Here is a 21774-nt window from a genome sequence, read left to right as displayed (position 1 = left end):
ATGAACTAGACTATAGGAGATGCCAGCTCTGTAGCCATCATTTCACAATGCAGCCGTACCTAAGAGCCTAGGACAGGCCAGACCTGGTGGTTGGGGCAGAGTTGGGCCACAGCTGGAGGACTGAAAGTGGGATCTCACCCTGAGTTACAGAGGCACTCCCTGATGGCCAGGCAACACTCCTGTGGGGGGCTTTGTCATCGGAAAATAGGAGTCCATGATCTCTAGAAGGTTGGAAGCACCATGGTGAGATAGGATGTGTGTCCAAGAGTTAAACTGGTTTGGAGTTCTCTTTTAACACAATCATCACCACCCCTTCCTTTAGTCTATGCTGGACTTTGACCATAAAAAACCAAACTTGAAATTGGGATCCCTGCAGCAACTGGTGAGGCACCTAGGAGAGGGTTGGTTTGGGTCCCATATGACTGACATACAGCAGAACAAATATTGGCTTGGGAACCAAACCAACCCTCTCTTAGGCTTGTTAAGGCCCCATTCAGGATAGTTGCCTCGAGGTGGTTGGAGAGCTGGCAGCCTTTCTGGTGACTGGTGACTTGGTAGTACTCTCTAATAGAATATGTCAATAAGCACAGCTCATTTGACCAGAATTGTAGGCCACCTTTCTTGATCCAACAAGTGCAGACCTGCTACTCTCAGGATTCACATTGCTAGTCTCCCGGACCCCACAGTCTATGTTCAAGTAATTCCCTATTTAAATGTCATGGATGTATTTGGGGAGGCTCATAATTTGATTCAAGTAACAGTCTGATCTGTGCCTCTCACTGAGCTGGTGCAGATAATACTTTCTTTAAGAGTGTGTGCAAGTAGCTCTCCTCAGCCTACTCTCACCCCCAGGGAAAGAAGCCCTCGTGGATGGAGGAAGAAGATTTATCTTTTCTCTACAAGAGCAGCCCAGGAAGAAAGCACCAGGTAAGCATAAGCTTACCAAAGCTGGGACCCATTCACTTTACAGTGGGGAAACTGAGGCCCCGAGTGTGAAAGGGACCTGCAAGAGGTCACACCACAAGGTCCTTTAGAGGCAAAGTCCAGGGAGAAGTGAGAAGGTTGGGCTTAAATGACCTCTGCCCTGTGGCCCTATTGGCCTCCAACCTCGGTTCTGCCTCCACTTCTCCCTTTGCCTATGTGATTTTGGGCTTGTTAGCCAAATTCAGGCAAAATACAGATTAAGCTTGTGAACCTGGGTCCAGCAGAAACGGGGTCATCTGGATTGGGACAGGGCCCTCTCCTTTGACCTTCAGCTTCTATTACAGCTCCCTCAGGCACCACCTGCTTCCTCTATAGGTCAGCCTCACCAAATCCATCCAGATGTTTCTCTTCTCCCCACAGTAATCATCTCTATCCCACTAATGATAGAACCTGGGAATGTGTTTGGAGAAGACTGGGTGAGGGTTTCTTCCTGTGAAAACAGACTACAGGCCTCACCAGGCTTAACATGAGTGAGTGGGAGCAGCCTGTCTTGAAGGGCCCAGCAGTTCTGACAGTCTAGGAGTTAGAGGCTAGCTCTCAAGAAATGCTTGTTCAATGGCAGAATACTTTGATTCTTCTCAGGAGATGGTACAATACAAATTCTGAGCTCATTAAATTCATATATATCTATAGGTTGAGCATCATTCTTAGAGCTGAGAGTTCTTCCAACTAGCATGCTTACACTACAGAAAAGGTGAAAGTAGTTCTAGAACACTGCCCACCCAGGTCTGCTCATCTCTGCCTTTGTCAGCGCTCTTCCAGCCACGCCAGGCTGCTGCTCAGATAGTTCTGGTAGAAGCCTGTTGAAGCCCCAGCCCTCAGGTCAGGGTGGCTGAAGGCTGACGACTGTGGCAGCCTTCAGAGTGGCAGGTGGTGGCAAGCAGCAGGAGGCAGGAGCTTCCAGGCTCAGCCACCAAGACAGCATCGCTGGCTGTCAGTTCAGTGCTGTCAGGACTAAGCTGCTTGCCTGTCCCTACTTCCACCCCATCCCCCAATCCTAGTGAATGCATCCTTATTTGTAAGAAAGCAACAGAAGCCCAATGCGAGGACACAGGGCCTTGAGAATGACATCAGTAGTGATTACTGCTCCCCAAGTGCTCTCCTCAGTGAGTACAATGGAACCTTTCACTGATGCTGTGAGGCACATATGGTAGGCCAAGTACCCATTTTACAGAAGAAGAAATTGAGCCTCAGGGAGGGGAGTGGCTTGCCCACAGCCATACAACAAACGGAGAAGCTAGGACTTAACCGCCAGTCTTCTGATGCGCATTCCAGGGCCCCTTCCTCCACCCCAGCCTGCATCTGCCTGCATGGAGTGCTGGCTCAGGGCGAATCAAGGACACCAATAAATCCCCGATTTGTAGGTTGAGGTTCTTGCTCCAAACCACCCATTTTCAGAGATTTGCTCCTGAGATGTAACTGACTCCTCTTGAAGCCAAGCAGCATTAGCATTCAGGGTTCCCTGCCGTTCCCAACCACCCTGCTATTCTCCAGAGCCTCATGTCTTGCAATTTTGGAAATGCTCAAAATCCTGTTTGTTCTACAGAAAGGTCAGTTTCAGTTTGCTGGAATATTCTGCTGAAAATAAACATGTAAATAACACATCCCCAAATACAGGCATTGATACTATGCACATGGATATTCATCTGATCCCATTTGCAAATGCAGACATATTCATTCTCTCTTTCTCTCTCCCTTGCTCTCACTCTCTCTCTTTCTCCCCACCCCCCATCTCTTTGTCTCTTCAAACACATTCCTGATACATTGTTTTCTTATCTATTCTACAGCTACCTCCATCATGCCCCACAACATCTTCATTACTTTCTTCTGAGATAGTCTACTGGGGACCATCCTTGTCCTCAGAGGGCTTGAAGTCTAATTTAGTTGGCCAACATCAGGTGCCTCAAAATTCACAGGGGGAAAATGTAACAATATTGAATAAAGTTGTTCATGGAGTATGGATGTAAGAGAAGAGACTAGGAAAACCGACTAGCAAATTGGCCTGAGCTGAACTGGTGAGGTGCTAGTGAAGAAACAGCAGACTAAATAAGCCACAGGCGATTTTCACCTTTTTGACAATTTTGCCCAGGGCCTACATGCCCAGTGCCCTCTGTAGGGAAAATGAGGCTCCCTGAGTTTCTCTTTCCTGGCTACCTTTGACCTCTTATCTTCCTGCCCAATAGGAAGAGTGCATACCCTTTGCTGGCCTTTTTATTGGTGTCCATGTTAAACCTCCAGCTACATTGTTCAAAATTAAGCATTTATAACAGCCTGCCAGACTTCTTTGGATAAGTTATATTCTTTACTCTGTTTATGCTCATTTTATGGACATGGACTATATTCTTATAATCTCTACCTTCTCTAAGAAATTTTTCCCCTTTTTTTGTCATTCTGGACTAGAAATATAGAAAGGGAAGAGTTGCCGTATGTCATTGTTCAGACAGAATCAGAAATAATGTTGACTTCAGAGCGGAACTTGTCTCTATCAGAAGGGAAACCTTTGTTTTCTCATTATTTAGGGGGTGGGGAGGCCATCACATGCCTTGAAATGCATTTTAATGAATGTTTATAAGGTCATGGGGATCACATTGGTGGCTTTGTCTGCTGGATTCTGAAATGGGACTCTGCAGGCATTTATGTATGGAGAGAAAGGAATTCGTTTCTAAAAGATGCCGGGGCACTGTCACTCACTCCCTCCCCCTTCCTCGCCACCAAAGGCAGGGCCTATGAGGGCTCTAGCTGGGAGTGGGGACATCTGGAGTCCAGTGTCCTTATCCCTTAACCAATTGTCTGAAAACAAATCATATCCCATACTGTTTTCTATAAGAAGAGAAGCTTGAGATATGCTCTGTAGAAATCCTGCCAGTGTCTACTGATAGTCACAGGGAGAGGCCTGAAGGAAGTAGGAGCTGTAGCATAGCTAGGACTAATACCCTGCTGTCATCAAGACCACAGAGACTGGAAAAAAGCACATGGGTGAAGCAGGGAGATTCATTTAGAAAGAGCTGGGAGCTTGGTTGGGGACCATCCGCCACCAACCTGGATGCTGGGAGGGGAGGTCATTCCGGAGCAGTGAGCTATCTCCTGCCCTTGATCTAAAATGGTGGCTGGGGGATTTAGTCAGAAACACCCAGTCCGGGCAGGCAAAACCTCAGCGGCATCAGCCACAGGCACAGGTGACCCAGTGAAGGCACGAGCGTGGCACTGGGCACAGGGGAAAGTCCAGCCAACTTCTCGCAGTTGAGATGAGTAACAGATCATGGGACTGCGAAAGAGGAGACACGAAAGCAAGCCTTTATCTAGGGGCAAAATTAACTGGATAATAGATTTCCACGCCTCACTGATGTCTGGTGAAAGCAGATGCTATTACAGCAAGGCTGAGCACTTCCGTGTAAACACAGCCGCCTCTCCTAGGCCTTGTTTAGGGTTGGCTGGTGTTCTTGCTGTTCAGCCAGGTACTTCAGGCTCACCGTTGAAAGCTCATTCCATGAAATTCAAAACATGGAGCCGCATGGCCTCTGACAAAGTGGAGTCTCATTGAAGTGCATTGAAAAATGAAAGCTCAGAAAAGGCTTGCAGCCTGCCACTCTGCCAAAACAGCAGCCTCAGTCGGCAACCTCAACCCCATCCCTGAGAAAAGCCAGGTGAGCCTGCCCCCTTTATTAGGCATCCTCACGAAACATTCAGTGAGTGTACATGCTAGCAGCTGTCCAGCCACAGACTTGGCATAGCAAAAGTGACATCCGCTCCAGCAGTGGCGGCCTGCTGGGATCTACTTTGTTATTGAGTAGTCAGTTGGTTTCTAGAATTGGAATTGATCAGGGACCATTTGCTTGGGATGCAGTTGATGGGTGCTGGAAAAGGTGTGTGTACACAGGCTCTCATGTAGGAGAGGTGCAGCCTCCTTTCCTTTGCCAGTGGCCCCAGCTGGTACCTTTAGTGTCTGGTGGTCATGCCCTGCCTCCTCCATCCCTGCACCTTACTCCCAGAGGTTAAGGGTGACCAACAATTAAGTGAAAGCTCTGAGAGCCCATAGAAGCTGCCAGCAAATTTCAGAGGCTCACCTGGCAGGGATGCCAGACCATTGCTCCTCACAGCCCCTGCCCTCCCCTCCTTTCCCCAACCCCCAACCCCTCCTTGGCCTGCCTGGCTCTGCATTGCTTCACCATTGTTACAACTGTCTTGCAGTTCGAGACATCATGAACAGCACATTGGGACTGACTGTTGCCAGCTCAGACTCCCTGCGGGGGATCCTTATGTCAAACCCACACGCAATCATCCCTGATTGATCTATTTCGTACATTTCTATTTTTAACCTATTGGATCTCTTTGGATTCTTTGGGAGGATGTAGAAGAAACACAATTTCAGTTTGGGACACAGTGGCTTGTTTGTAGATTGCTCCATAATGGATTGAGTAAATGGCTGAGTCCCCTGTGTGTTGGGTCATTTATGTTCCATTGTCCATTGATTCGTTCAACTGCCATTTACTGAGCACCTGCTGTGGGCCAAACAGTTAGTGAGCTGCTCCATGGGCCAGCTCAGGGACACTATGGGTGTTGTGCCCAGTCAGGCTCCTGGGAAAGTGGGCACTGAATGACTGCATGGGCCTCAGACCTCTTATTGTACCTGCTCTACCCCTCTCCAACCCATTCCTTCCTGACCCATGGTATTCAGGCCTCAGATGAGTTTGGTGACAGAGCTGTCCCTTGAAGTGCCCTTGTTCAGATTGTGGGCATCTCAAAAGAAAAGTCAAAGAAGTGTGCAAGTCCTCTCACTCAAGTTGGCAAGCCCCTTCTGTGGGGGCGATGCAGTGTCCTACCACCAACATGGCGAAGGCAGTGGGTCTGGAGGCAGTTGAGTGGTGGTGGAGGGGCCCAGCGTCTGACCTGGGCTTCGTTGCCCTCTGGCTGAGCAACTCTGGGAAGGCCTGCCCCTCTCTGGGTCTCAGAGACCTCCCTGTCTTTAAGAAGGGAATTGGACTCCCAGAACCCTTCCATACCTGCCCTTTAAAATGCCAGGTACCAGTTAGTGAGGAGCTATTAGGTGTCATACAATGTGCCCTGTTTCACTTAATAGTCAGAGCACCTTCATGAGAAAAGAAATGTAATTACACTCATTTTACACATAAAGAAACTGGGCTCTGAGAGGTTCGGTGGCAAGGCCAAGATCAGAGCCCTAGGCCACGCTGCCTCCAACTTTGCTCTGGGCCAGTGGTTTTCTGTTGAGAATCAGTCATGGAGCTGTTGGAAAAACTCCCGATGCCTGGGCCACACCCTTGATGAAGCTGTCAGTTTGTGGTGGGAGGGCCCAGGAATGTGGATGTTTCTAAGTGATTCTGATGTGCAGCAAGGCCTGAGACATACAGCCCTGGGGATCTACTTTGATGTTCACTTGGCCATGACAGTCATGCCCCCCATCGTGCTGGCAAGTGACCCCATGCATGCCTTGAGCTCCTAGTGGGCTACAAGCTCATCAAACCAGAAGAGCCAAACTTAAGGTGACATCAGAGGATGAGTACTGTATGTCCTAGTGAAACTTCCAAAGCTGAAAAAGAGTTATTTTGTAGGGGGGAAAAAAGCTTTAAAAGAATTCTACCTGTTCACTTACCGGCATTCAGGTGGTTTCCAGATCCCTCTCTTCCTTTCCTTATTTTGATCATTCCTGCACATACTCCTTTGCCCCCACTTCCTTTCCCGGTTACCTGCTAACATACACGTCATGATCATTAACACAACGCAATGGATAACTGTATGAAGCCATGAAGAGTAGGAAGTCTCACATTGCTAGTGAGTTTGCAGGCTGTGCTTCTATAAAGGGTGGGCAGCTCCCCTGAGGTTCAGATCCCAGATTGGGACCTTTTCTCATTGTTTGATATCTCCCCAACCTGAGGATGCATCTTCAGAGGAGAATTTCTTATTTAGATAACTTTATACCTTTTTAAATTTTTGGATTACGAGTCCTTCTCGTTAAAGAGAAGTGAAGAGAATAGAAAGGGAATTGCCAGTCATCCCAAATAAATGACCACTCCAAATTGTTGGGTATAGGTCCTTCCAAATTATTTTTGTGTACACATAGCAGTGTGTGTGTGTGTGTGTGTGTGTGTGTAAAAATAAATGGAACAACGAATACGATGCCTACAATGACTGTTCTGAAACTTGTGCTTTCCCCAAAACAGTATTTTAAACAGCTCCCCAAGAAAACACATCCAGATCTACTACTTTCCTGTGAGGGCTCTGTTGTATTCTATTTTACCACTGCAGCCTGATGCATTTAACCAAGACAAGAAGGCAACCTAAAAGTTCAAGTCTATACTATGGTATTCCTTTGTTAAAATGTATGTGTCTGTAGATAGGTAAGAATTAAAACTATTGGCCGGGCGCGGTGGCTCAAGCCTGTAATCCCAGCACTTTGGGAGGCCGAGACGGGCGGATCACGAGGTCAGGAGATCGAGACCATCCTGGCTAACACAGTGAAACCCCGTCTCTACTAAAAAATACAATAAAACTAGCCGGGCGAGGTGACGGGCGCCTGTAGTCCCAGCTACTCCGGAGGCTGAGGCAGGAGAATGGCGTGAACCCAGGAGGCGGAGCTTACAGTGAGCTGAGATCCGGCCACTGCACTCCAGCCTGGGCCACAGAGCAAGACTCCGTCTCAAAAAAAAAAAAAAAAAAAAAGAATTAAAACTATTTAGCTACTTCTAGTTTTCTCTCCAATGCCTGCCTTTGGCCGCATGGTTCATTTAGTAACTTCTGCATAGTTTCATTGAATTCTCCTTGAAGTGGGCAGATTACCCTTTGCATAATGTTCTATCCCGTTTTAGTATACAGACAACATAATGCCTTATTTGAAATGTAATTAGACAGTTTAAATGAAACATAGTAATGAAGAAATAAGCACTATGGTTCCAAAGACAGGCTGTATTTTATAGTTTTCACAACTATAAGTCTTTAAACTGAGAGGTCTGTTTTATCATGCACGTTTCCTGTTCATTAGCTTTAATGTGCCAAGCCTTTATAAAAATTCCTCTCTCTCTCTCTCTCTCTCTCTGTGTGTGTGTGTGTGTGTGTGTGTCTCACCTCTCTTCCCTTCTCCTTTCCTCTTCTCTTCTCTTCCATTCACAGGGAACTGTTAAGAGGAGACAAGAAGAAGACCACTTCCAGTTTCCAGACATGGCTGATGGGGGCTACCCTAATAAAATTAAGAGGCCTTGCCTTGAAGATGTCACCCTTGCAATGGGCCCAGGCGCCCATCCTGGTACTGCCTGTGCAGAGCTGCAGGTCCCTCCATTGACAATGAATCCTAGCCCTGCGGCTATGGGAGTGGCTGGCCAGTCGTTACTGCTCGAGAATAACCCTATGAATGGCAATATCATGGGCTCACCATTTGTGGTACCACAGACTACAGAAGTGGGACTGAAAGGGCCTGCTGTTCCTTACTATGAGAAAATCAACAGCGTGCCGGCTGTAGACCAGGAGCTTCAAGAGCTGCTAGAGGAGCTCACCAAAATTCAAGACCCTTCTCCGAACGAGCTAGATCTTGAGAAGATACTGGGGACGAAGCCAGAAGAGCCACTGGTTTTAGATCATCCCCAGGCAACCCTAAGCACAACTCCCAAGCCTTCGGTTCAGATGTCACACTTGGAGAGCCTGGCTTCCAGCAAGGAGTTTGCTTCTAGTTGCAGCCACGTTACTGGCATGTCACTTCAGATCCCGTCCTCCACAGGGATCAGCTATTCGATTCCTTCCACCAGTAAGCAGATAGTGTCACCGAGTTCTTCAATGGCACAGTCCAAGAGCCAGGTCCAGGCTATGCTCCCTGTTGCTCTGCCCCCCTTACCAGTGCCTCAGTGGCATCATGCCCACCAGCTGAAGGCACTGGCAGCCAGCAAGCAGGGGTCTGCTACGAAGCAGCAAGGGCCCACCCCCAGTTGGTCTGGTCTGCCTCCTCCAGGACTCTCTCCACCTTACCGCCTGGTGCCATCACCACACCCACCACCACCACCACTGCCGCCACCACCCCCACCATTCAGCCCCCAGAGCCTCATGGTGTCCTGCATGTCGTCCAATACTTTGTCGGGCAGCACTCTCCGAGGCTCTCCCAATGCCTTACTGTCAAGCATGACGTCCAGCAGCAATGCTGCCCTGGGGCCCACCATGCCCTATGCTCCTGAGAAGCTCCCCAGCCCTGCTCTCACTCAACAGCCGCAGTTCGGCCCTCAGAGCTCCCTTCTTGCCAACCTCGTGTCCTCTACCATCAAAACCCCTCAAGGACACCTGATGTCTGCTCTGCCTGCCAGCAACCCTGGGCCTTCCCCACCCTATCGCCCGGAGAAGCTCTCCAGCCCAGGCTTGCCACAGCAGTCCTTCACCCCACAGTGCTCCCTGATCCGAAGCCTCACTCCCACCAATAATCTTCTAAGCCAGCAGCAGCAGCAGCAGCAACAGCAACAGCAGCAGCAGCAGCAAGCAAATGCGATCTTTAAGCCCATGAACAGCAACTCATCCAAAACCCTGAGCATGATCATGCAGCAGGGGATGGCAAGCTCCAGCCCAGGAGCCACAGAGCCATTTACTTTTGGCAACACCAAGCCCTTGTCCCATTTTGTTTCTGAGCCGGGTCCCCAGAAGATGCCCTCCATGCCTGCCACCTCTAGGCAGCCTTCCCTGCTCCACTACCTGCAGCAGCCGACACCAACACAGGCCTCTTCAGCCACTGCCTCCTCCACAGCCACTGCCACCTTGCAGCAGCAGCAGCAGCAACAGCAACAGCAGCAGCAACCTGACCATTCATCATTCCTTCTGCAGCAGATGATGCAGCAACCCCAGCGTTTTCAGCGATCAGTGGCCTCAGATTCCATGCCTGCTCTGCCCAGACAGGTAAAACAATCTCATATCTGGCTCTGTTCTTTGGTTTTGGAAATAACAACTGTGTTTCATGCTGCCAATATCTGGCTCTGGTGGGTAAATGCAGGCTATAGTTCTCTCTGAGAGTGGAAATGATTCTGAAAAAGTCTACTGAAGTCAGCTAATCCTGTGTGGTTAAAAGCACAGTGTTAATAAGGCCAAGGTTATGGTTTCAGTGCCTGTTCAGGTCACGTAACTTCCCTGGAAGGAAAGCTGCACCCACAACGTGCTCCCGGTGGAAGGAGCCAGGTGGGACAAGTCCGAATACAGAAATGCCTTCCCTGCACTGGGCCATGTAGAAAGACCAGTGAATCCTTCTTAAGATGTAAGGAAATTGCACTGAAGCATTTAAATCTCATCCCTGCTGGCAGAATGATGAACACTAAGCCTTCTAGAAATGCCACAGCAAACTTTTGCTGAGCAACCTCAGCATGCCGTTTGTCACTGTGCTGGACACTCAGGCAGGTCGTGAAAGGAAAAAGGTATTTGTAAGGTAGTCACTCTTATCATCTCCATTTTACAAATGAAGAAACTGAGGCTCAGAGAGTTGAAAGACTTGCCCAGAGTCACATAGTTCGCAAGAGACAGAGCAGGAACTTGAAGCCAGGTGGTCTCACTCCAGAGCCTGTGCTCTTCTTGAATTTACTTTTGACTTCTGACCCTCCATCATCTCCTCCAGGCTTTTCAATCATGAAATGCAGCTGACTCCACCTGGGTTGTGTCTATCACAGTTCCCAGTTTTCATTGCTGTGACCCCTGCCTGTATTAGTTATCTGTGGCTGCATAACAAATTACCCCAAGCACCAGCTTCAAACCTTATGCATACTTTACCCCACATCCTGATTTCTGGGTGTTAGGAATCCTGGCATGGTTTCACTGAGTCTTCTGACTGAGTATCTCCTAAGGCTGCAGTCATCTCAAGGCTCAATGGGGAAAGATCTGCTTCCAAGCCCACTCGCGTGGTTGCTGGCAGGAAGCAGTTCCTTGCAGGTTGTTGGACTGAGGCCTCGGTTTCTCATGAGCTATTGGCCAGAGGCCTCCCTCGGTTCCTTGCCACATGGCCTCTTCACAGAGCATCTCACATCATGGCAGCTGGCTTCATCTGAGTGAGCATGAGAGAGTGTGCCAGTGAAGCAGGGTAATGGGGGCAGAGGCAGGAGGGATAGTGCCAGCACGTCAGAAGTCACAGTCTCTATGATCTAGTCTGGAAAGTAACATCCCACCACTTGTGCTGTATTCTATTCATTAGATGTAAGCCAGAGGAGATTGCATGAGGGTGTAAATACCAGGAGGCAGGGCTCAGTGGGGCCAGGTCACATGTGTGCCTACACAGAATACTCAGTCGCCATCTACCATCCCTCCTTCCCATTCCTCTCATCCTTGCCCAAGTTCAGGTCCTCTTGATTCTTTATCTGAACTCGTACAGTTGACCCTTAACTGGTCTCTCCCAATAAACCATCCATTGCTCTATGAGTCGTCTTGCTAAAACAGTGACCTGATCATGTTTTACACTTGCTCAGATGTCCCCAGAGGCCCATAAGCTGGCCCCACCAGCCTCCTGGGCCCTTCAGCATCCATCAGGCCCTGCCTTGCACTTTGTTTCTATTACCCAGAAGTGCCTGCAGCACTTGGTCCACGCTATCTGGTCTCAGCCTTTACTCCAGGGCCGTTCCATGGGCCTGGTCATCCCTTCCCACATTTTCTCTCCTATCCAACACCTGCAGCTCCTTAGGGCTCAGGCACCATCCCCTCCAGGAAGCTTTTCCGTGACTGTCCTCAGTACTTCCATTTCCCACTGTGCCTCCCTCTTCTGGAGAATGATCAAGGAGGAGATATCATAAAGTGCTTGGCCAGAGACCTGGCCCAAGGGAAGCACCTGTCAGGGGCTGACCTCTTATTCAAGAGCTCTGTGGCAACCCCTAGAGTATAGAGGTTGTGTCTTTTCCAACCAGGTTTCCTGGAGCATAACCATGCAGAGTGCTTGACACCAGAGAGTTGGTCGTTTGATAGACCATATGGCAAGCAGAGCTCCCATGGGGGTGGCCGGGGAAGCGGTGTGGAGACAGGCAAAGCACATAGGACACAGCAGGCTACCTGGGGCTCGGGCCCTGGTCTGCAGTTCAGGAGCACTTTGGTTTGATTTTATTATAGGGCTGTTGCCATCTGTTTGCATGGACTTCTGCAGCTAGCTCGGTGAAGCCCCGGCATCAACACAGGAACTCTTTCACTAGCAGGCAAGATCCACAGCCTGGAGACGTGTCACCATCTAACATTGTGAGCCTTTCTGTTTTGTTTTGTCTTCAATTGGGTACATTTTTTGTAGACTGATTGTGTTGTCCCAGAGCTGGATCAGCTGGCTCAGAGGGAGAATTCTCAATGATTGGGGTCATGCAAATCATACTCAACCAATTACCTAGGTGGGGTTGGAGAAAGTGTTGAGAAGAAAGACCAAGCAGTCAAGCTCTCTGGGACTAGGAGCACAATAAAGGGGGCAAGCAACCTTTGCCAGCAGAGACAAGAAGCTGGGTCCCCAAATGGGAAATGCTATTGCCACCAAGAGCTGCCTTTCCAGCCTGTGCTGGCTTGTGCCCAGGGGCCAGGCATGGGACTTGGTGCTTCACCTGCCTCCTCTCATTTTAATCCTCAGAGGCAGGGGCTGTTACCATTCTCTTGGGAGTTGGGGGAAAAGGCACAGAGAAGTGACCAAAGTTGCCCACAGTCACACAGCAAGTTGGGGCCAGAGCAGGCAATCTGGCTACAGAGCCCACAATCATACTCCCATGCATGGGGCACTGCCTCTGGAGACTTGTGTTTCCACTGTCACCTCTTAACTGCTTCCTCCTCTACAAATGAAGGTGATGATAGGTTGTCTGAGGATTAAGTGTGTTAATACATCTAAAGCACTTTGAACAGGGCCTGGCATAAAGTATGCGCTGACAAGGGGTTTTCTGTCATGATGACTCTACCTCCTGACCTTGTGCTCCCAGATCTGTTTCATGGGACTAAGATGTGGTTCTAAAAACCAGTAGCTGTGGCAGGACAGACAAGCCACGCTCTCTCCAGACCCTGTACCCACCATGAGATTGATAGGAGTTGTGCAGCCTCTGAGCCTTGTGGGCTCCTTTTGCTGTAGGCCCTGACCCTCCTGGACAACTCCCAGCCTGATGGGAAAGGGAAAAGGGCCAAGGGCCATCCCTGCCTTGCAGACTGGGGATCTCACTTTGCTCTTTCTTGAACTCTCCGGCACTCTCACTCCACTCCTTTCCCTAGCACTCTGTTCTCTACCTGGTATTCTTCCAGGCCTCCAAGCTGGGGGTCTCAACAATCCTTCTGTTTCTTCTTATGGCCTCTCCCCATTAACTCTAAGACCTAAGAACTCAGCCCTGGTCATTCTTCCAGGGGAGAGAAAAAAAAAATAAAGAAAAAAGCGAGTGTTTGAGGCAAGAGCTGGGACTGCTGCAGGACAGATGGTGGCCTCAGTGGTGGGGAAGAACATGTTTCTCACTTCCAGCAGGCTATGCAAACTTCCCAAGTTTTACTGATGCTCAAGCTGAGCCTCAGGAACACTAATTACCTATTATATGGCATTTACTAACCTGTTGCATTTGGCATGGATGATAATGGTTACCATGGAAAAACTGGACATTCATTTGAATCTGGATCTTTGAGGTTTTGTGCGGGGGGGTGGGGGCTTTTTTGGTTTTTGTCTGTTTGTTTGTTTCTTTACAGGCAGGGTCTCACTCTATTGCCCAGTCTGGTCTCAGACTCCTGGGCTCAAGTGATCCCCCCACCTCAGCCTCCCAAAGCACTGGGATTAAAGCATGAACCACCGCATCTGGCCTAGATCTTATTTTTCTAAAGGAGTTATTTCTAAATGTGAGATGAGACACAAACGCTTGAGTAAGCTGAAAAGCCAAATCCAGCCTTCTGTATAGGAGCTCATTTTTATGTACAGACCAGCATCTCTCTACTTGGGGGATTTTGCTTTATCAGTTGAGTGAACTATTCAATTTCAATGCACCATTCACGTCCACGTAAGGTAAAAGGCAATGCCACATGACTTTGGGGCAGCTGTTTAGCATGGGAGGTTGAGCAAGCAAGGGCACTGGAGGCAGACAGAACTGAAGTTCAAGTCTGGCTACAGATGTTGACTGATTCAGGTCCCATGAGCAATGTTACTCAACCCCTGAGCCTCAGCTGAAAATGGGGAAAGGAATAGTCCCCTTCACATAGGGCATTAGGAAGGCAAAGGAGATGCTAACTTGAAACTGCTTAGAATGGTGCCCAGCACACACTACAGGCTCAGCCAGGGCTAGTGCAGCCTTGTGGGCTTGGACCTGAAACCTCTGGGGCCTGATGAATTTCCAAATTCAGGACATTTGGGACTTTGGGAAGGTAATGTGGTACAAATACCAAATGTCACACAACCCTCCAGTGTAATCTGAAGCAGCATTTCATTACTTTTGCAAAGAAAAATGAATATTTAAGGAAGTCCAGAGTCAACTTTTGCCCCCAACTTTTATGTGCCCCACCCAACTTTTATGTGCCCCCACATAAAATTTGGCATCAAATTTACAAAAGTAAAATTGGCTTTCAGAGCTTCTTGGACTTGAAATTACCAGATATGGGATGTGGACCTGGAATTACTAAGGGAGGGATCTTTAACTCTTTATGGAGTTGCAACACCCAGCGCTGGTTTGTGAGATTTTAATGACCCCAAATTCCCCACCCTCCCTCCAGGCTGGGTGATATAGATCTTGATGTTTAATCAGACTGAGGCAAAATGAATTTTGTTTGCATCATCTGATGTCCCTTCTCCCTGAAGATTACTGGAGATACCTTGGTGTATTGCAAAAATCAGGGTTAGGACTTACTTTGGTTTCACTATTCACGACTGCAGAACAGATCTTATATTTACTCAAAGACAAAGACAAGTCTGTCAAGGAGATGGGAGTTGAACTGTGGAAGAGTGGGGATAGCAAGAGGCAGCCTCTGGCCGGAGTGCCCTCAGTGCACGTGCATTTGAGCCCCACTCAGATCTGCAGAGCTGGGAGTGCAGTTTCATGGGGAGGAGGGATGTGGATGGAGGCCAGTTGGAATAAGAACAAAAAAAAAGCCTGGAATCTGATCCTTGAGGCAGGCTGTGCAGCACAGGGGGAAGAGGGCAGCTGTGGAGAAATAGACCAAGGAGGCACATGATGTTGTTTTGACAAATATGGAGAGGGTAGAGAAGGGGGAATCAAACCTGCCTTAGAGAAGGCTGGATTAAGCCCCTACTGGGTCTGATATGCTTTCTATCTTAAGGATAAGCTTTAACTTAGGCAGTCGTGAATACCGGGCAATTGCAGAGGCAGTAAACTCGCCATCTTCCCTTTCTGAGGGGTTGGGCCTATGAAGAGGATCTGGGCAGCTCCATCTAAAGTGGGGCCTTTGGGAAGCCCCCCACTGTCCCCACCTGTGGCCTCTCTCACCCCTGGTAGACTGAGCCCTCCGAAGTGCAGTACCTCCAGCACCCAGGGCCTGAAGATAGACGGCACAGGGCGGGGGACATGGGGGCCTTACCCTGGGGCCTTGGCAGGGGACAGGCCCTGGGGCTGGGCTCAAGGCCAAGTTTAAGAAAGCTCAGACTTTGGATCACTTGGGTCCAAACCCCAGTTCTGCCACCTTTTCCATGGGGGCAAGCGATTTATCCTCTCCATGCTTTGGTCTGTAAAATGGAAATAACTAGTATATCTATCTCATGGGGCTGCTGTGAGGATTAAATGAGATGAGGTGACAGCGCTTGGTATAGGGCCTGGTACACAATTATGCTCCATTGATATTAGCTGTCACTCTCAGGAAAGTTCCTGAAACTCAGAACACCAGTAACCCAATGGAATGAGTTTAGTCAGCCTCGGCTCAGCATCCAGGCTCCTCTCTGACCTCCAGAGGTGGAAGGTGACTTGGAGGGAAAGGGCAGGGGGAGTTCAGTCCCTCTGGGGCTGCATGCTCACGGACAGCTCCAGAGTAGGGGCATTAAGGAAGACATTTGCCAGGTGGCTGAGGAGCAGCCAAGGCAGCAGACACAGGTTGGTGACTCCAGAAGGAAGTAGAGCCGCCAAGTCAGGCTGTGGTTTCCTGAGTGCCCCTGACCGTGGGTAGGGGAGAATGTTGTCTTCTCTTCCCTCTAAGCACAGCCAGCTGAACTTCTAGGAGTTACGTGGATGCTGAATAACAAATGCAACCACAGGTCGACTTTAGGTGGGCAGAGAGGGGGGGAAGGAGGAGCTAAGTTCCACTTGCAGCCAGTGTGGATCTGATCCCAGCTGCTTGCAACAGGCTCAGGGGTGCCTGACATTTCAAGACTCAGGCAGATGGCTTACTGTCAATACACAGCGACAATGAACAAGGCAGAGAGCATGTACATGAGTGGCCAGGAAGGAACGCTGGTCCTGCGTAGTCATGGTGCACAGGTATCCTGAGGGGATACCTCCCCTCTCTCCTCTCCTTTCCGTCCTTCTCCACCACTCACTCTCACTCCCAAAGCCTCCAAAAAGAATCTTTGCAGAAACCCAAGATTCCTATTGGTTTGAACTTCCAAGGCTACACTAGCCCACTCAGTGGGGCATAACCTTTAATTACTGCTGTCTCAATTAGCTCTGCAAATTAAATTCTTCATGTTTGAACCATGACTTTTCATTGAAAACAAAAATGAACAAACCATGTTAGTGAGGCCAAGAGAATTTCCTATTCTGGTCAAAGTTACATCTGCTCCATTTACAACTAAAGTCAGGAGAGGCAGAGACGGCAAGTGAACCTTTTCCTAGTCTCAGAATCACTCATTAACATTTTTTAAAAAGTAATTATTATATTACTAAAATACATGACCTCCACCCCAAAATCAGATCCACCACATATTTTCGAGGAAAGGCCTGTCACCTTGGACTTAAAGGTCTTCTCCCTCCCTCACTTCCCTGCATTCCTCTCTCGTTTTGAGAGTACTGGGGGAGAGCAATACTGCTGGCCGTGTTCTCAGAGAAATTTTGTCTTTTACTAATTCTGGCAAGAAACATCACAGATTTTATTTCAAAGGTTAGTCCTGCTAAAATGCAAGAACAGAAGCCTCTAGAGGAAGCTCTGTGTTGTCCACCAGTCAAATGATAACTAAGGAAGGGCCTCCACTTGCCAGATAAAGGACTGGAAACCAGACAGTCAGATTTCAAAGAGCCCGTGGGTCAGAGCCGGGGCCCGCCCTGTACATATTCTCTGGCAGACACGGAAATGTTTTCCTGAATGAGTATTCTTATTTTGTATTTAAACATGACGGTACGTACAAGCTTAGTTTTACCATTCTTTCTAAATTAAGCTGCAAAGAGCTGTTTGGTTTCGGGGAGCCTTTTCTTACTGCTTTGTGTGGAACTATGATTAGACACCGTGTAACATGCATTTTGAAAATTCGGGGACTGATATCTCAGTGTTGAAAATGTTTTGTTTTAACCACTCTAAATTGCCAGGAAATGAAACCACATGGGCTGCTGAATTTGGGAAACACAGGCTTAGAACTTGGTATTAATCTTACCAAGAATCAAAAAAAAAAATTTTTTTTTTTCAGTTTCTTTTTCGGTTTCTAAGAGCCATTAGTGATCCTCCACCTCAAAGCTATTTTTCTTTTTCAAAAAGCGGAAATTTAAAATGTACTGCTTGTTAAATGCTAACCTTTTAAATGTCAACTTTTTTTTCTATTAAAAGCTGAAGAATAAGTGAGATGACACTTTCAAATGAAGGCGACTTCACATTGTGCCCCCAGAGGAATGAGCCATCAGTTTGTGTGGTCAACCCCAAAACTTATGGGGATGCACAAAGCCGCCCACTAAAGATGCATCAGTAATAGAGATCAATAGATAGAATTTTTTCATTGCTTAGTAACTGGCTTATGAACGCCGAAGAGGCCATCATTTCAGAAACCTCCTGTCAAGTTTTTTGTTTTGTTTTTTGTTTGTTTTGTCTTAACATACCTGAAGAGAAACAAGGAAACTTGCTGAAGTTGGGATACCCAAAATGAGCCCGTTTAAAAATGAAGTGTACAAATTATTTTATGCTAAGTTAATTAAGACAATCTACTTATTTGTCACTGTAAAGCAAAGCAAGGAATCTCATTGCGCTTTTCAAAGAACGTAAGAGGACAGAAATAAATCATTGTGCCACGCTGCTTTAAGCTGTATCTCCTTATGAATACCTACAAACCCAAAACACAGAACACCACATGGAGCGAGCAGTCCAGTTTTGTGCACGCAACAAACATGAAAGAGAAGTGCTGTTCTACTACTACTATGTCCCCAGGTGAAAAGTTCGCAGAATGTAAACAAGATCTAGAGCAGAAGAAACTCACAGTAGACTTGCTCCATTCACCTGTGGCCCTAACACCTACAGCCAGCACTGTCACTGAGTGCAGGAGTAGATGGTGCAGAGCGACAAGGGGTATCAAAGATGTGATCCATCCAGGTGAGCAAAGGATGAGTACTCAGAGGGCTCGACTGCACCCTCCCCTCCCCGTCCTGTGCCTTCCCCAGCTTCCGTCTCTCAGATCCACTCATGGTCCCATATCGTGGATTTATGGAATCCTTTCCTGAGTCTATTTGTACTTTTAGCCTGTTCTGTCCCTTAGGGATTGACAAATCCCACCATCTGGGCCTGCCCTGTAAAACAACTATGTGGGCCCTGACCTGGCTGCTTTGTAGCTTGAAGGGGACAGCAGAGGGTAGAATGCTGGTTACATTTAAAGCACCCTGCTCCCAGACCCAGAAGAAAGAGTTTCTGCTTTTTCCTAGGAGTTGAAACAGTCTGGGATTTTATCTCATTTTGTTTTTTTGCCTACAGTGACAAACACTGTTTTTGTTTTATCGTGTTGTGTTTTTTGCTAGCTGAGTGTTTATCATGTCAGTTGCACCCATCCAAAGCAGTAAGGTTGTTGAAAGCCAAAAGTAGCAGAAAGGCCCAAAGAAATCACCCCACCTCACCCACAGGCTCACCTTTGCAGGTCTCTTCAGACAGCTGACTCTTAACTCTCATCTCAGCAACAGCTTCTAAGATAGACAGTGGAATAAAGGGTCAGCATTCATCCATTTCTTTGATGTTTTCTCCTTTACCCCATGTGAACCAAGTTTGTTAGTAATGTGCAGCTAGGACTCAGATGAAAAGCACAGAGCCACAGGCCTTGGTTGGGTTATTGGAGCTAGGTGCACAGGAAAAATAAAAGTGGGTGCTCCAGGACATTATATATATAGTCCTGGGCTAAAGGTGGCCTTCAGGGCCTGAAAGATGCATAGCTCTACTTCGCCAGAAATTATGCCAACTCTTGCTTTGCTTTTGGGAGCTTTCAATTTGCAGCTAAAGGCTCAGGTTCTGGCCAGCTTTTTCCCCTGTAGCATGCTACCAAATCCAGCCATCCTCCAGTTTTGAGCAGAGGAGGTGAGCGTAGCTGTGGAGATGCATATTATTCTGCAGGCCCATGTCGGGGTGGCCCATGAAGAGAATTTGTCAAGGCCAGCTGGCTCAGCAGACCAACAGATGAAGGTGGACTCCTCATTTGCAATTGTGATTAAAGATCATTTATTTCCATGTGACAAAGCTTTGAACGATGTGGGAGGCCCTCACCCATCCCTGAGTGGGAATAACTGGGAATGATTCCATGACCCTTTCCCTTTATCTGGCAATCCTTTCAAAGATGAGCTCTGGAAAATGTGAACAGACAATGCACTCCACTACAGCTTTCTAGTTTCACATCTTTAAACACCAAAATTTTGACACCCATTGGGATGGTTATTATAAACACATATACACAGAGAGAGAAAATAACAAGTGATGGTGAGGATGTGGAGAAATTAGAACCCTTGTGCATTGTTGGTGGGAATGTGAAATAGTACAGCCACTGTGGAAAAAAGCATGACAGTTCCTCAAAAAATACACATAGAAATACCATATGATCCAGTGATTCCACTTCTGGGTATATGCCTAAAAGAATTGAAAGCAAGGTTGGACACAGTGGCTCACACCTGTAATCGCAGCACTTTGAGAAACCGAGGTCAGAGGATCACTTGAGGTCAGGAGTTCAATGCCAGCCTGGGCAACATAGTGAGATCTCACTTCTACAAAAAATTACAAAAATTAACCAAGCATGGTGGCACATGCCTACAGTTTCAGCTACTCTGGAGGCTGAGGTGGGAGGATTGCTTGAGACCAGGAGGTCGAAGCTGCAGTGAGCTGTGATCACTGCCCTGCACTCCAGCCTCGGTGGCATAGTGAAACCCCATCTCAAAAAGTAAAAAAAGTAATAGAAAGAAAGAATTGAAAGCAGGGGCTCAACCAATTGTCTGTTCATAGCAGTTTTGTTCACAATAGCCAAAAGAGAGAAACAACCCAAATGTCCATCAGCTGGTGAATAAATAAATAAAATGCAGCATGCCCATACAATAGACTATTATTCAGCCTTAAAAAGGAAGGAAATTCTGACATGTGCTATAACATGGATGATCCTTGAAGGCATTAGGCTAAGTGAAATAAGCCAGCCACCAAAGGACAAATACTGTGTCATTCCACTCATGTGAGGTCCCTAGAGTAGTCCAATTCATGGAGAAAGACAATAGAAGTGTAAGTGACAGGGGCTAGGGGAGGGAGGAAATTAGGAGTGCATGTTTAATGGGGACAGAGTTTCGGTATAGGAAAATGAAAAAGTTCTGGAGATGGATGGTGGTGATAGTTGCACAACACTGTGAGTGTACTTAATGCCACTGAATTGCACACTTAAAAATTGTTAAAATGGTACATTTTATGCTATACATATTTTTACCACAATGAAAAAGTAAAGGCTGCAGTTTTAAAACACTTGCTAGTCCTCTCCTAATCAAAAGCAGTCTTTTATTTTGCAATAATATTAGTGTACAATCTAAAAGAAGCAGCAAGCTGAACTGTTCATTTTCCATCCCTGGTAAGAGCAGTATTTACTGCACGTCCACTCATCATGTTGTATGGGCCATCTGGGTTTTTTGTATGTCTTACTGAGATGCATGTTTGTTAAATGCACAGACATAACCAGAAATAACTTTCCTGGAAAATTGAGCATAATGGCTGTGCCTCTCTTGACATTTTGGAGAAATGATAATACGTAGGTGGGGGAAACAAAGAAATGACTGTAAACAAGAACGGACATTATCTCTGCCTCTGAATGGGATAAGAAACCCACTTGCTTCATTAGCTCTCTGGTATATCTGCAAGTCTGGAAACACCGGGATGACTCACAGTTTGCTGAGTAATACAGGAGCCAACAGAATGATGCTAGTGACTCGCCATCTCTGACTGGCTTTCTGTGCAAACTGTCCCTCTGGGGCAAGTGTTAGGCCTTGGAATAGAGTTGTGAAAAAGGTTACAGATCTCAACTACAGGGAGAACCAGCTCCTAAGGCCTTGACACTGGTACACAAAGTAGGACGCCTCTGACCAATGCCAAAATGACTTCTAGAAAGTTCACACCTGGTCATTGTGTCCCTGCTCATGCTCCAGCTCACAAGATCTCTGGTTTCTGCCTTTCAGGGTGTGGTGATGTCCACTTCTTCATCAGAGTTCTTTGTGACTCAGAGTTGTCTGCTTCTCTACTTGGTAGTAAACTCCTCAGGCATAGGAAGATGTCTTTAGCTCTGTAGATGTGAGCTGAATGATCCTTGAAAGGAATGAGTAGAACATAGCGGGGAATGAACCAATGAATGAGCTGTATCTGCTAGCCTTTGCAGAATGCTAAGTTTCAGAAACTGTTTTGAGCATTTTAGAGGAATTATTGATAGACACTCTCTGTCTTCAAGGCTTGGAGGCCTGATACTCTTGCTCTGGGCAGAAGGGAGAACTTTGCATCTGCATG

The 21774-nt window shown here is 47.5% G+C and overlaps 1 protein-coding gene and 1 long non-coding RNA gene across 21 annotated transcripts in view; one reads left to right on the top strand and one right to left on the bottom strand.

Moving 5' to 3' along the window:
* Positions 1-21774, top strand: part of LOC105495896 (mastermind like domain containing 1) — a 144499-nt gene that overhangs the window by 92235 nt on the left and 30490 nt on the right. For 12 of the 19 annotated variants that reach the window (XR_011618058.1, XR_011618059.1, XM_071088269.1 and 9 more), the window contains 3 exons: positions 853-927; positions 8107-9861; positions 12040-12162. Coding sequence is in view for 17 of the 19 variants with exons in the window: in XM_011765818.2 (XP_011764120.1) it covers positions 853-927; positions 8107-9861; positions 12040-12162 (1953 nt within the window). In the remaining 2 variants the exon portion in view is untranslated. The remainder of the gene's footprint in view (positions 1-852; positions 928-8106; positions 9862-12039; positions 12163-21774) is intronic. The other 7 variants (XM_011765826.2, XM_071088271.1, XM_011765832.2 and 4 more) reach the window with 3 other exon arrangements.
* On the bottom strand, positions 5122-21732 carry LOC139360576 (uncharacterized). 2 transcript variants are annotated; one of them, XR_011618062.1, is made up of 4 exons: positions 21393-21732; positions 18897-18950; positions 8062-8110; positions 5122-6689 (listed from the first exon to the last, which is right to left on the bottom strand). It is a non-coding gene; the product is annotated as an uncharacterized lncRNA (long non-coding RNA). The 2 variants fall into 2 exon arrangements; XR_011618061.1 differs by having other exon boundaries at positions 5122-6686.

The sequence above is a fragment of the Macaca nemestrina genome, chromosome X (assembly GCF_043159975.1).
Source record: "Macaca nemestrina isolate mMacNem1 chromosome X, mMacNem.hap1, whole genome shotgun sequence".
In the NCBI taxonomy this organism is placed as follows: domain Eukaryota; kingdom Metazoa; phylum Chordata; class Mammalia; order Primates; family Cercopithecidae; genus Macaca; species Macaca nemestrina.
The sequence above is the reverse complement of the archived record's forward strand: the minus strand, read 5'-3'. Positions and strand labels throughout refer to the sequence as shown.